This window comes from Antechinus flavipes, chromosome 3 (assembly GCF_016432865.1).
Source record: "Antechinus flavipes isolate AdamAnt ecotype Samford, QLD, Australia chromosome 3, AdamAnt_v2, whole genome shotgun sequence".
Taxonomy (NCBI): Eukaryota; Metazoa; Chordata; class Mammalia; order Dasyuromorphia; family Dasyuridae; genus Antechinus; species Antechinus flavipes.
The window spans coordinates 502,840,890-502,855,958 of NC_067400.1; the positions used below are offsets into that span (position 1 = coordinate 502,840,890).

Genomic DNA, 15,069 nt, shown 5'->3' on the forward strand with positions numbered 1-15,069 from the left:
AAAGTCATTTCATGAGAGTGGAGAACATGTCAGGCCCCTCTCATCCTTCAAGAACAGGCAAGATGCCATATCCTATTAAGATAAATCTAGCTCAGCCAGTAATTTGTGTTTAAATTTGGGGAAACCATTATTTTTTTGCCAAAAACTACATTAATTTCTGTTAGATTATCAAAACAAAAGCTTGAATCTCTCTAGAATCTTGAATCTCTAGATTTTGTTCAGTCATTTTTTAAATCATGTCTAACTTTTCAAGACTCCATTTTTTCTGGCAAAGATACTGGAGTTCTTTGCCATGTACTTCCTCAGCTCATTTTATAGATGAGGAAATTGAGATAAACAGGGTTAAGTGATTTGTCCAGAGTCACATAGCTAGCAATTGTCTAAGGCTAGACTTGAAGTCAGAAAAAGGAATCTTCTTGATTCCTGGTCCAGGGTTCTATCCATTAGACCACCTAGCTGCTCTTGGGGTACCAAAGTGAACAAAACTCTTATTCTCACCAATTATTTACCCCACTTTCTTCTCTCATTCCCCAAACTAGACTTTCTGCCATGCATCCATTTAATGTACTCAAAATGTATCTAGGGGAAAGAACGCAAACCAAAACAAACAAACAAAAATGGAGTCACAAAAAGTTGGACACAACTGAAAAACAACTCACAAACATTTCTAAGTATTCATGGAACTCTAGAAGTGATTCTGCACATGAAAGTGAGATGAAGAAACATAATTAACATTTCTCCATAAGTTATCCCATGCCCTCCAGCTTTTCATCAAGCAGATCTAAACTTTCAAACCAGAAAAGCAGAAATCAACTTTCAAATTGTTATTCTTCATTAGCCTTAATTGTTCATCCTCATAATAGAATCAGAAAACTATAATCTAGTCTATGGATTATCTAACATCTTCATTTCATCTCTTTCTCTTCTGTTTCCAATCTTTGGGCTGAGAGAATTATAAAATTATAGGACCATAGATGTAGAATGGAAAATGATTTAACCTTCAAATCGAAATTCTTCATTTTAGAGATGAGAAATTAAGGCACAAAGAGATCTTATTGATTAATAGCATAAGATCTATGGTATTATTTTATTATATTCATGTTTATATTAATAAGATAAAATGATAATGGTATTAATATAATAATAATGGTTAACATTTATAAAGTACTTATTATGTGCCAGACACTGTGCTAAGTGCCCTACAACTACTATTATAACTACTAATCATTTGATACTCACAATATCTCTGGGAGATAGGTGCTATCATTGCCTTTATTTTACAGACAGGGAAACTAAGACAGAGATTAGAAGATCTGCCCAGGGTCACACAGCTAGTCTCTGAGGCTGAATTTGAACTCATCTCCCCAACTTAAATGACTTACTTGTTCAAGATCACAAAGATAGTTGGTTGAGCAGACTTAAATCCTTGTACTCTGACTCCAATACCTCTTTTCTGTTTCTTGATATGAGGATAAAAATAGCATTTACAGCCTTGTTGTGAGAATCAAAATAAGATAATACATGTAAAGTGTTTTGCAAACTCAAATCTCTATATCAGTGCTAGTTATTATTATCATACCAAGTCAACAAAATACAAAGTAAGACATAATCCCTATTCTCAATAAACTAACAATCGGTGGATAGCCTCTGATCATTGATATAATAAAGGTCCTTTTTATGGAGGCTAAGAATTGGAATTTGAGAGAATGCCCATCAATTCGGGAATGACTGAACAAATTGTGGTTAATGAGTGTAATGAAACACTAACGCTATCAGAAATGGCGAACAGGTGGATTTCAGGAAAATTTGAGAAAGACTTGAATGAACTATTTGGAGACTGTCTTGAGTTTAAATTCTTTCACAGGTGACACCATGATCCATGCTTGATATCTCAACACTAGCACTTATGGAGCACTTTTAAGATTTGCCTGAGACAGTATTATTATCCCCATTTTACAGATAAAGAAACTGAGAGTTGAGTTGCTTGCCCAGAATCATACAGTTTATAAGGTTCTGGGACTACATTTGAAATCAGGTCTTGGGTACAGATCCAGTCCTAAACCAAGAAAAAAATATTGACAAGAGAACATGGCAAGCAGGTTAACTTAACAAGTTTTTATTATAATTATAGTGTCCAACTTTTTGTGACCCCATGACCCAACAGTCTATGGGAGTATTGTTTGGTTTTTTGGCAAAGATAATGAAGTTGTTAGCTATATCCTTCTCCAGAGAATCTTTTTGTGAGGCTATCAGAGATTAGATAAGTTGGCATCACACAGCTAGGAAGTATCTGAGGTCATATTTGAACTTAAATCTTTCTGACTCCAGATCTGGTTCTTGATCTACTGTAACAGTGATATGCGGTTACACTCTACCTCTGATCAGCTTCATTTTCCAGTTTTACATGATTCTTTATGTGGCTTTGTTGCCATTCTTCATGTACTTCATTGCCAAGGATATGCTGCCACTCACTTATATATTTTTCTATCATCCTCTGGGTCTTCAAAATTTTTTATTCTTCTGAGATCATTGTGTTCTATGCTTCACTGCCAATAGCAACCTCCAGGAGAACAGTGATGTCAGGATAGATCAAGAGATAGAGATAAATAGATGGAGATGAAGATAAGGAAATGAGAGCAAGAGAGGGGAAGGGAGGGAGGGAGGAAGGGAAGAAGAGAGGGAGAAAAGGAAGGAGAGAGGGAGAGACAAAAGGAGGAAGGGGAAGAGAGAGAGAAAGAGGGCGAAGAAAGAGAGAGAGAGAAAAAGGGAAAGGGAGAGGGGGAGAGATGGAGAGGGAGAGAAAAAAGGGGGGATGACCCTAGGCAATTTGAGTTATTGAAAATGCTGCCCAGCCAGCTTTCTTCCAATTCAGTCTTGAACTTAGTTCAGTTAGTGTCCATTTATATTGTTCCACCAATATAGAAATATTAGATTAACTCAATAACTATCTAGTTGTCAAGATGTGGTCTTTTGTACAAAATTGTTTTTGAAAGTCTGTTTCCTGATTATGTTTTCATAAAGAATATCCTTCCCCCAAAAAAGAATATCCTTCAACATCATTCTCATAAATTTTAGCTAGAAATTTAAAGTAGCCCTAAGGATTGGTAGCTGCTGATATGTGATTGCTTTTTATCGGTAGTAATCTATAATTCTTTTAGAATCTGCCCCATTGAAATATCTGACATTATCTACTTTCTTTCTTTCTTTTTTTGCTGAGGCAATTGGAGTCAAGTGACTTGCTCAGAGTCATACATCCAGGAAGAACTGAGGACAAATTTGAATTCAGATCCTCCTGACTTCAGGGCTGGTGCTCTCTCCACTGGGCCACCTAGTTGGCCCTGAAATATCTATTTTCAAGATAACAAATGCCTGGCTGATTTATTGAACATAGACTCTAAAATAGAATCCCAGATCTAGAGCTGAAAGGAACTTCAAAGGTGAAGCCACCCAGTCCAACTACTTTGTTTTATCAAACAGGCTCAATGAAATTGACTGACTGATCTGCCTAAAACTACACAAGTAAAGAGATCTGTGAATAAGGCCCTGTGTCTACAGAAGATTATACTCTATCCATTCTGCTGTTTTAAGCCATTTTCTTTCACAAATGAGAAAACTGAGGCCAAAAGGAGTGAAATGACTAGCATAAGGATTGGTTAAGGGCTGAACTGGATCTAGGATCCAGATCTCTTGATTTCTATTTATGTCAACAATTTTTCAGTCTGATGATTTTAATTTTAATTGAGGAGGAAAAGCCCAAACTTACAAATGGTGATATCCCCCCTTTCACTGATGCATAAATGATGTTTCTAATTTATGTAATTTAAATGCAGCATGTAATTATAATGGTACTTGGTAATGTTTGTGTGATCACTTCTACAATAAAGATTTACTTTGAGAATTTTTATTTTTAAAAATAAATTTAATAAATAAAATAAATATCTAGGTACCTTTAAAAAAAAGTATAAGTAGACCTGCTATTATTTACTTACTATCTTCTGAAAGTCTCATTTCCTAATATGGCATCTGATCATTTAATGTCAAGATAAGACAAAGTGAATGAAGTCATGATTAGAAAACAGAGAGAAGCCTTTAACTTTATTTCTAAAATCAAAGAAGGAAATGACCTGAAGATACATGCACAAAATATGGGAGTGCTTTTTCTCTTTTTACATTTTACTTCCCTCCATACAGTAGAGCACACTTGCCATCTTCCGACCCTTAACTTTTGACTTAGACATCCCTCCTGCCTGCAATATTCTTCTTTCTGACTCCCAGACACTCTGATTTCTTTCAAAATTCAACTCAAATCTCACCTTGTACAGGAGACATTTCCCATTTCTCTTACTATTCATTCAAATTACTTTCTATTAGCTCTGTTTATATGTTGAATATATTTACTTGTTTTCACCATTAGAATGTGATTTCCTGGAGAAGAGGTCCCAGTGTTGCCCTTCTTTGTATTCCCATTGCTTAGTATGGCACATACAAGTGCTTAATAAAAGATTTTTGAAACTTGGTGACTAATTTACCATATGTCCTCTCTCCCCCACAATCACAGATCTAGTGAATAACAAACTCCTTCTCTGTCTCCAATTCCTACCTACTAAACATGATGTTTCTGATTTTAAATGGCAGGAAGACTTTCTGATGGTTACAATCACTCCCTTTCCATATCTTAACATACTTGGTATTTCCTGACTTGGGCTGAAACAAGTCTACATTGGAAGTAAGGAATCTAAGTATAATCATTTCTGAAATTCTGGAAAATAAGATTATCAGAGACCATGTGAGGGAGAACAGGAAGAAGGAGATAATGGGAAGGAAATGAAAACAAACTTGCAACTGTACCGTCTGCAGTGATGACCCATCAATGGCTATTATGTGCCCAAATCTTATCAAGGAAAAATGCCCCCAAAGAGAAAGCAAGTGCACTTAAGTCAGGATCCTTAGTTTGCATGTCACTAAAGAAAACAGATCTGATACAGCCAGGAAGCCTTAATTTTTGGCATAACCTTTGGCCCCCTTGGAAATGCAAGTCACTGATTCTTTACTCTGATTTGGACCACTCTGGACTCTATTCATTAGCAATCCTTTATAGCAGCACTGGGTCCCTCACTTCCTAACAGAAATTGAAAAGAAGAGTGAGAAACAAGAAATCATCCAATTCAATTCATTTCAATTCTATTATTAAGTGTCCCTATTGTGTATAGCCTCTCCAGTTGATCATCCTCAACTGTGGATGTTCCACAATCATTTCAAATTCAACACATCCAAATTTGTCAACTTTTCTTCTAAATCCTGATTCTTAACTTCCTTCCTTCTTTCAAAAGCACTAACCATCCCTTTTATCATTAAGGAGTCATCTTGACACTTAGCTCTTCATGTCTGCAGCCAACCAATGGCTAAATCTTATTAAGTTCTATTACTTCAGTATCTCTACTTATCCTCTTCTCTCTGCTTACACAGCCATCATCCTAGTCCAAATCTTCATTACCTCTCTCCAGGACTTTTAGCAGAGCCTCCTGGTAGGACTCCCTGCATCCTGTCTTTTCCTTTTCCAAACCATCCTTCACACAGATGCCAAATTGATATACCCAAAACATGGATCCACCATGTCATCCTCCTGCTCAAGAAACTCTTATGACTCTCTACTGCCTTAAGAATAAAATACACCTGAGTTTGGCACATAACATAGATTCAGCCTCTTTTCAAGATTACCAAACATTTCTTATGTCTATTTGCTGTTCTGTGTAGATCTAATATTCTAATTCCCACTTCCATGCCTGGAATACAGGTCTTCTTCACCTTTGCATTTTAGAATCTCTAGTTTCCCCAAAGCTCAGCTTAAGTACCACTTCTTACACAAGGTTTTTGAAAAACCCTCTAATTCAAGAGGTTTCATCCTGATGATGAGGGACTTCCAAATTATCTATGAATAGATTTCAATGAGTCTATATATATATATTTTTTTATCTAAGTAAGTGTACTCAATGTAATTGATCTCCTTTGTAATTCTTTTTTATGCCTTTAAAAACATTATTCTTAGATGGGGTTTATAGGGTTCACCAAAGGCACCAAAGGCAAAATACCAAAGGCATTTACGACCAAAAAAAAAAAAAAAAAAAAAAAAAAAAAAAAAGATTAGGAACTTCTACTCTAATCTTTTGGCCCATACTCCTCCCCCAACATTACTTCATATTGACTTTCTATATATTTTACATTAGGGCATCTAAGAACATTAGGTTGGGGTCAGGAAGACCTGACTAGCTGTGTGACCCTGGGCAAGTCATTTAATCCTATTTGCCTCAATTTCCTATCTGTAAAATGAGCTAGAAAAGGGAATGTTAAATGACTCCAATATCTTTGCCAAGAAAGCATCAAATGAGGTCAGTGAAGAACTGAACATGAAGGAAAAACAAAATTTGTGTTTACTTATCAGAGTAAGTACTGCTTCTCTCCATCAAATTATAAACTTATTAAAAACAGAGATTGTTTTTGCGTTTGTCTTCATATTCACTACCTAATATAGTGCCTAATACAAAAGTGTTAGAATCTTTACAAACTGTTAAGTCATTAGAACTGATAGAGACAATAATTATCTAATTTAGCATGATTTAGAATTTAGTATGAGTGATCTGATCCTACAAGCAGATATTATGGGCCAGAACTTGAAACAAGGTACTAAGTGGAATTGATGGAAGCAATGCTTGTGTGCTTGGGTTTGCACCTTTAAGAGTTTACACATTAGAGATCACACATTAGAGCTCACACATTGGAGTTCACACAAGTACGGGAGATACACAAAGTTAGCTTTGTAACTTTGTGAATTCACACCTCCCATAAAACCACTCTCAGAGGAAGAGTCAACCTTTTACACCGAGCATAAATAGAGCTTCAGTAAGTGAATCAGTTCAGAAGAAGCCATGAGTCAGAGTTGAGCTAGAGCCAGAAGTCACTTCAGAAGATTGACAGAGTGAGAGTTCAGTTCAGAAGATTGACAAGCTAGAGACTGCAGTCGGGCAGAACGAAGGATTCAGAGGAGCAGAACCAAGATTGGGATTGAGAACTGGAGATTCAAAGAGAGCTGCAAGAGCCCTTAGAACCAAGCAGAGAGATAGGCCTCTAAGAAAGCTAACCTGGCCCAAGGAAAGAGATAAGACTTGGAAGGAGAAAATAAATCAGCTAGCTGCCTTTGAGATGATTATCAGCTGAACTGAAACTAAGGCTGCCCCCAGGAAACCTCCCCTAGAAACCTGCTCACAGAGAACCATCATATATTATAGAAAAAGAAGAAGAACACCACACAAAAGAGTTTTTTTGTTTTTGTTTTGTTTTGGTTTTTTTTTTTTTTGCTGAGGCACTTGGGGTTAAGTGACTTGCCCAGGTTCACACAGCTAGGAAGTGTTAAGTATCTGAGGCCACATTTGAACCCAGGTCCTCCTCACTTTAGGGCTGGTGCTCTATCCACTGCACTACCTAGCTGCCTCACAAAAGAGATTCTTAATAAATACTTTGTTTATTGTTGTAGAGCATTGAATTGGGTATGGGGGAGATATAAAATTGGCAGAGGAGGGGAGGGATTCCAATCCAAACCAATAAAATCTTTATTTTTCCTTAATTTTTTTTCATTTTTTTAAACATTATTTATTTATTTTTTAATCATTTTCTTCTTTTTAAATTTTGAGTTCTAGATTCTCTCTCTCCCTCCAACCCCCTTCCCCATCCACTTCAGCTGAAGCATAATAGATTCTGCTCCAGCCCTTCATCTCTACTCTGAGAGTATATACCATATTGTTGGAATCAGGTTTCCAATTCATCTACCTTCTTCCTTTCTTTGAATCAGCTCATCTCATTCACATTGACAATTATGATCATTAATTGTGCATTGCACTCATTTTCCTCTGTCTTCTCTCTCTTTTTATCTTGTATCTCCTCAAAAGTCTGTTTTACTTCCAACTACTACCTTTCCCAAAATGTCCTTGCTCTTAAAATCCTCCCCTCATAGCTCTTAGCCCCTTTCCTTCCCCTCTCCCTAATAGGGAAAATAGAGTTCAATGCCCAAAAGAGAGGGAGTGTGTGTGTGTAGGTATGTATCCTCTCTGAACCAATTCCAATGAAAATGAGATTCAAGCACTGCCACTACCCACCATTTTTCTTTCAATCATAAAAGCTCTTCCTTGCACTTCTACTTTATGTGAGAAAATCTGCCCCATTCTGCCTTTCCTATTCCATTTTTCCATGTATGCTTCTTTCTTACAACTGCATCCTTTTTTCAGAGATCATCCCAACATAATCAACTTACACCCATGCCCTCTGTCTATGTAGTCTAATTAGTTTAATAAAGATAAAGTTCTCACATTACATAATTATATTATCATCTTCCCATATAGGAATAGCAGTTTAACTCTATTGTATCCTTTATGATCCTTCTTTTATGTTTACTTTTTTATGCTTCTCTTGACTCTTGTATTTGAAGGTCAAATTTTCTATTCAGTTCTGGTCTTTTCCTCAGGAATGCTTTAAAGTCATCCTATATAATTATACTTAGTTGTACTATATAGATTATTCTTGGTTGTAATCCTACTCTTTTGCCTTCAAGAATATCATATTCAGGAATATAATTTTTTTAACGTGAAACTGCTAAATCTTGTGTGAGCTTAACTATGACTGCACAATATTTGAATTGTGTCTTTTTGGCTGGTTACAATATTTTCTTCTTCACCTTGGAATTCTAGAATTTGGAAACATTATTCCTGGATACTTTCATTTTGGGAACTCTTTTAGGAGGTGATTGGTGGATTCTTTCAATTTCTATTTTACCCCGTGGTTCTAGGATATTGGAATCTGTCTCCTTGGTAGTTTCTTGAAACGTCTAATCTCTCTTTTTTTTAATCGTGGCTTTCAGGAAGTCTAATAACTCTTAAAATATCTCTCTATTTTCAAGATCAGTTACTTTTCTAATAAGATATTTCACATTTTCTTCCATTTTTTTCATTTTATTGTTTTATTTTTTCTTGAAATTTCATGGAAATTTCATTAGCTTCCACTCACCCAATTCTAATTTTTATGGAATTCTTTTCTTCAGTTAAGCTTTTGTAACTTTTTCAAATTGACCAATTCTGCTATTTAAAGAATTCTTTTCTTTGGAGAATTTTTGTATCTCCTTTTCTATTTGGCCTATTCTGCTTTTAAAGGCATTCTTTTCTTCAGTGAGTTTTTGTAACTCTGTCCAATTCCTTCTCCAGATAATTTTACAAACAAGGAAACTGAGTCAAACAGGGTTAAGTGACTTGCCCAGGATCACACAGCGAGTGAGTGTCTGAGGCAAGATTTGAACTCAGGAAGATGTTTTCCTTTTTCCCAGCTTAGCATTCTATCTACTACCTATCTACTCCATCTTTTACCTTCAAACCAATTCTGATTTTTATGGTGATGTTTTCTACAGTATTTTTTGTGCCTCTTTTACCAAGCTGGTAATTTTCTTTTCATAATTTTTTTTTTGTGTCACTCATTTTCCCCCCAAATTTTTCCTCAACCATTCTTTTTCTTTAATTCTTCATGGAATTCTTGTTGAGTTTGGATCCAATTAGAATTTTCCTGGGTGAAGAGAGTTTCCTTATAGTTGTTTTCATATTATGGTCTTCACATTATTTCTTGGTCTTTCCTGCCATGATAGTAGCTTTTTATGGTCAAGTTCTTTTTGTTGTTATTTTTACATTGTCTCAGTTCATGTGTCACTTTGAACTCTATGCTAAAGTTGGGCTCTGCTCACCTGATGGTTCAAAGGTACTATCCCAAACTGCAAGCTTTGTTGTACTTCTGTTTCTCAGAGTCAGTTCTGAGGTCTGAAAGTTTTTGGTGCTTCCAAGGTAGTATTATCCTGGAAGAGATGTGGTCACAGCTCTCTTGGCCTGTACTCCAGTCTTAGTTCTTGCTCCCCTGAAGCCACAAGTGCTAGTGCTCCTCTTGGCCTTAGAACTTCAACCCAAAACTACTTATAGGCAATAGAGTTGCCAATCAGTACAAGCCGATTCAGTACCAGCAAAGGGTCCCCTGTAATCCCTTTCTGACTAGTTTTCCCAATCTCTTACTGGCTCTGGGGCTGAATGTTTCCAAAGCTGCTGTTGCGGCTGTCCTAGACACCTCCAAAGGTCATCTGCTGGAGCTCCTACTGAACTCAGGGCCTATACCCACCTGGGTATTACAGACCTCTCCTGGTGACCTCCTAAATTGTCTTAGACTGGTGGTATAATGCATGGAGTGCTGAGCCTGACATCAAGAAGACCTGAGGTTAAATCCAGTCTCAGAAACTTACTAGGTGTGTGATCCTAGCTAAACCACTTAATCCTCAGTTTCCTGATCTGTCAAATGATCTGGAGAAGGAAATGGCAAACCACTCTAGTATCTTTGCCAAGAAAACCCTAAATGTTGTCACAAGGAGTTGGACACAGCTAAAACTACTGAACAAGTGAGAGAAAGCATTAGCAGTTGGAAAATTCAGGGAAAGTATCTTGTGTCTTAAAGAAAATGAAAGATTCTGTGAGATCGGATCAGAGTAGACAGAGAGTGCTTTCCAGGTATGGAGTAATGCCAGCACAAAAGCAGAGAGATGAATCTAACATTACAGGAACCTAAGGGTTTGAAGAGACAGAATAAGAGCCCTTAAAGTTTTCTTTGGTCCTATGAAATACACTCTAAGCATAGGGGAGGAATGAAATGATCTTCATAGAGAACCCAAGTAGGCCATTCTAGTTGGAAAGTAGAACATGAAAAGTAGACCATCCAATTCAATGTCATTTTACAGAAAAGAAAACTGAGGCCAAGGAAGCAGTGATTTGTCCAGAAGTGATGGGTTGTAATACCCCATCCTCTAAAATTCAGACATTTTGAAATTTAGATTTTTTTTTCATTTCAAAACCACAGTCTATCTTCGAAAAACCTCTTTTGTTCAGTAGTTTAGAAATTCTCCCTGTGAAATGTCAACTCTCCTCATTGACTGAATCAAAATCTAATAATCTGGAGCTAAATAATTCAGGACCTTCACACCTATAAAATCTAACAACCATTGTGCATATTCCCTCCCTCTTAAATGCATCTTCTTAAGACTAATCAATACAACATACTGTCACTTCGGTTGCTTGCCCGGCTCGAGGTATCTGTCTGTGCCTCCTGCAAATAACAGAAGCCATGGCAAACACCTTCTACTTTTCTAAAGCTCGCCCAGACAGTCAACCCCATTCTCTGAATCAGGGCACAGTGCTAGGAGGAGACACAAAAACAGGGACGACTGGAGTCCTGTCTTTGCCTCAGTTGATTTAGGGGACCGCCCTTCCCATTATGCCCACGCATATTCTGAAAGAATAGTAGTATGGAGTGTGAGCAGCAGAAAGCTAAAGGCAGATTTTTCTCTTGAACCCGTCAATTGGCTCCCTACCTGAGAATCAAGGAAGCAAACAGGAATTTAGTTAGCACGTCAGCGACAGGCAGTAATCTATCCCACCTGGCTCACCTCCTTAGCATTTCAGCACTCCTTGGGCGATTCACAAGTTCCCATTTCTCCCCTCAGCCCCCGCCCCCAATGAAGCAAACCTTCAACAAGTAGTAAGAAGCAACCACAAACGTAAATATCACATTTGAGAGACTGCCTGCTGTAGTGAAAAAAATCTAAACTAGAGATCAGAGGACCTGGGTACTTCAGGACCTGTTACTTCCACTTTAATATGTCAGAATTGCTTTATTGACATAAATGAAAGTAAGATATTATTTGTTAGTACCTGCTCTCAAAAAACTTATATTCTTTTTCCCTCACAAGAAATCAGAGGGACTAGCCTTACAAGCTTCAACAGGATGGATATTTCACAAATCATCCAGAATACATATATGCACTTTTTAAGGTGTGCGAGTGAAATACAGAGACAAAGACAGAAGACAGTGGAATGACAGACACAGAAGGACTAGGTGGAAAGAGAAATTCCGAAAATGTTCCACTCCCCATACACACACACACACACACACACACACACACACACACACACACACACAATTTCAAGAAACCTGACGACGTGAAACATCCATTTTGGGCTGGACCTCCCAAAATAGATTTGGGGTCACTTCCAGCTCTAGCTTTTGCATCCTCTGCTCCTTTACCAGAAATTCAGCTCTGGGGAGTTTGTAGCTTTGGCGACACGTGTATGGTTCCTCGAGTAACTAAACAACTTACCTACCAAGGTATTTCGCTTTTTTTCGTCCCTCCCCGTCTCCTTCCAGAGCTACTGAACCCTCTGCTCTTTGTACTCACCAGGTGAAGAGTTTTTCTTTGATCCTGAGCAGAAGATTCATGAAATTGTTGAGAAGTCCCGGTGCTTCCGAGGAGCATGGGGCTTGTGGACTAGGCGCCTCCATGTGCAAGATCTGCGTCTGCCTCGCTTTTGACTAGCACAGTGGGATCTCCACCAAAATATGCCTGCTGGCCCGAAAAGGGAAGAGGCGGTGCTTGTGTGAAGCTGGATCAGACTCCTCTCCAACCGCGGAATTCTCCTCTTTCTGACTCTCCCTGCCTTGCTCCTGCTGCAGCAAATCATTAACAGTCGGGAGAGGAGAGCCAGACAATCCATTTGCAAATTATAACACTGGCAGCTTTGGGGTGCAAAGAACACAAGATTGAGAAAGGGGAGATTGCTTTCGTGGGCAGTTAATTCTGACAACTTATATGCATTTCATGTTTTTATGACTCCTATTTAATGCCAATAAATGAGAGGATATGAATTTTTTTTTAAATTATTATTCCCAGGCTGCTTTCAGCAGAGTACAGAAAGAGAGCTAAACGATAACTAAACATTCTTTTTAAAGAATCTTGTCCCTCCCGGTATCTCTTAAGCTTCTTCCTTCTGATTTATTTGCAGAAGGCACTTTCCTTAAGGGGAAAAAAGAAAAGAAAAGAAAATCCCAAACCGCCTCTGGTCCTGTGTCATTTTCTTTTCAAAATACTGTTGAAAATATAAAATGAAAGCGAAAACATTTCTCTGTTGTGTGAGGCATGGTGTATTTCCTTCCTTCTTGGACCTAGTTTAGCTGGCCCTTTATTATTCAGAGTTGCAGCAAGCTGTGACAGCATAAAACAAAGTAAGTTTGCCAGCTCTGCTAGTTGGCACCAATTCTGGGATGCCCTGTCCCTGTGCCACTCCATTAGCTGAACCCATGTGCTGAGGAGAAATTGAAAGCAGTAGCAAATCTCTTGGAACTGGTGCCTGAAGCATCTAGATCAACCTATGTCTTTCATATTATTTCAAACCATTATGTACCCTGAGAAGGAAGCATGACCTCCCTTTGCTTCTATAAGAGGAAAATCATTTGGGAGAGATAAAGATCTGACCTGGTTTTTTTTCTTTACTATTTCTTTGCCCCCTGGCATGACCCAAGCTATGATGAATTCAAAGCACTTTGCCAAGAATTAAAGGAGTTGGCAACTCCAAAGAGACTTCCAGTAAGAAATTATATTTTAACGAAGCTTTGAAAAAAAACTTTCCTTATTGATAATAGAACATACCTCGCTTTTCTGTGGTAGACCACAGGTATGGTATGGGCAAACATGGTCAGCGTATCAAATTTGGAGTTTTTGTTTGTTGCTTTTAAAATATACAGAGAGAGAGAGAGAGAGAGAGAGAGAGAGAGAGAGAGAGAGAGAGAGAGAGAGAGAGAGAGATACAGAGAGAGAAAAAGAGAGAGAGAAAGAGAGAGAGAGTTAGGGGAGCATTATTTTTGATGGGGAAGAGCTATTAAAAGTGACATTGTTAGTTGTTCATCAAGCTTTTAAAAAGAAAACAAAAGAAACAGACTATCAATCTAACATCCCTTCCAAAAAAAATCAAGTGGAATAAAAAAAAAATATATTTACATGACTTTTTAATGTGAGGCATGAAGATAATTATACTGAAACTATTACATGTTTAAATTGACATAAAAGGAATGATTCCAATAGTTGATGATTGAAAGTCTATGGGCTTATCTGCATCCAGAAAGAGGAGTAGGGGGATTAAATGTGGATCACAGAATAGTATTTTCACCTTTTTTGGTGTTGTGTGCTTGCTTTTCTTCTTTCTCATTTTTCCCCCTTTTGATCTGTTTTTCCTCGTGCAACATGAAAAATGTGGAAATATGTTTAGAAGAATTGCACATTTTTAACCTATATATTGGATTATTTGCTGTCTAGGGAAATGATGAGGGGAAGGGAGGGGAAAAAAATTTTGAATGCAAGATTTTGCAAGGGTGAATGTTGAAAACTACCTTTGCATGTATTTTGAAAATAAAAAACTATTTTTACAAAAAGACTATGACCTTGAAAGAAGCTAACTTTATGTCTTAATATATAATAACTTACATTTATTTCTGACTATGAAGCAATTTTGACACATCAAAGTAACAGAATTTGAAAGTGGGTTCTCTGACCTCTGGTTTAAGCATCTTTCTACCACAAGAGATTCTCAAAAGTGAAATTTACTATAACAGAGGACGGAAATGGCAATAAATGTATGCAGAGTCTTTAAAACTCTATGCAATATTGTTTTGATAATTGTTGTGTTTTCTTTTAAAATATAGTCCTTTAAAAACAATGATAATAACAATCACTTATTAATGTGATACATTAATATTTCCAAACTCTTTCATTCACAACTGTGGGATAATTAGTATAATAATTATTATTTCATCATTATACATGGCAACAAGAAAACTATATGATGATCACTTCTGATGGACATAGCTCTCTTCAGCAATGACATGATTCAAACTACTTCCACTTGTTCAGTGATGAAAAGAATCATCTACACCTAGAAAGAGTACTATGGGAATTGAGTGTGGACCACAATATAGCATTTTCATTCTTTCAGTTATTGTTTGCTTGCATTTTTGTTTTCCTTCTCAGGTTTTTTTTTTCTTTCTAGATCCAATTTTTTTTGTGCAGCAAGATAACTATATAAATCTGTATACATATATTGGATTTAACATATATTTTAACATATTTAACATTTATTGGACTACCTGCCATCTAGGGGAGGGGATGGGGAGAAGGAG

The 15,069-nt window shown here is 37.1% G+C and overlaps 1 protein-coding gene across 1 annotated transcript in view; it reads right to left on the reverse strand.

Annotated features, from left to right (window-relative positions):
- SLC35F2 (solute carrier family 35 member F2) overlaps window positions 1-12,733 on the reverse strand; it is a 66,155-nt gene extending 53,422 nt beyond the window's left edge. The window contains exon 1 of the mRNA XM_051986928.1: window positions 12,299-12,733. Within this exon, the coding sequence (XP_051842888.1) occupies window positions 12,299-12,402 (104 nt within the window). The 5' untranslated portion in view covers window positions 12,403-12,733. The remainder of the gene's footprint in view (window positions 1-12,298) is intronic.
- Between the last annotated feature and the right edge of the window lie 2,336 nt (window positions 12,734-15,069).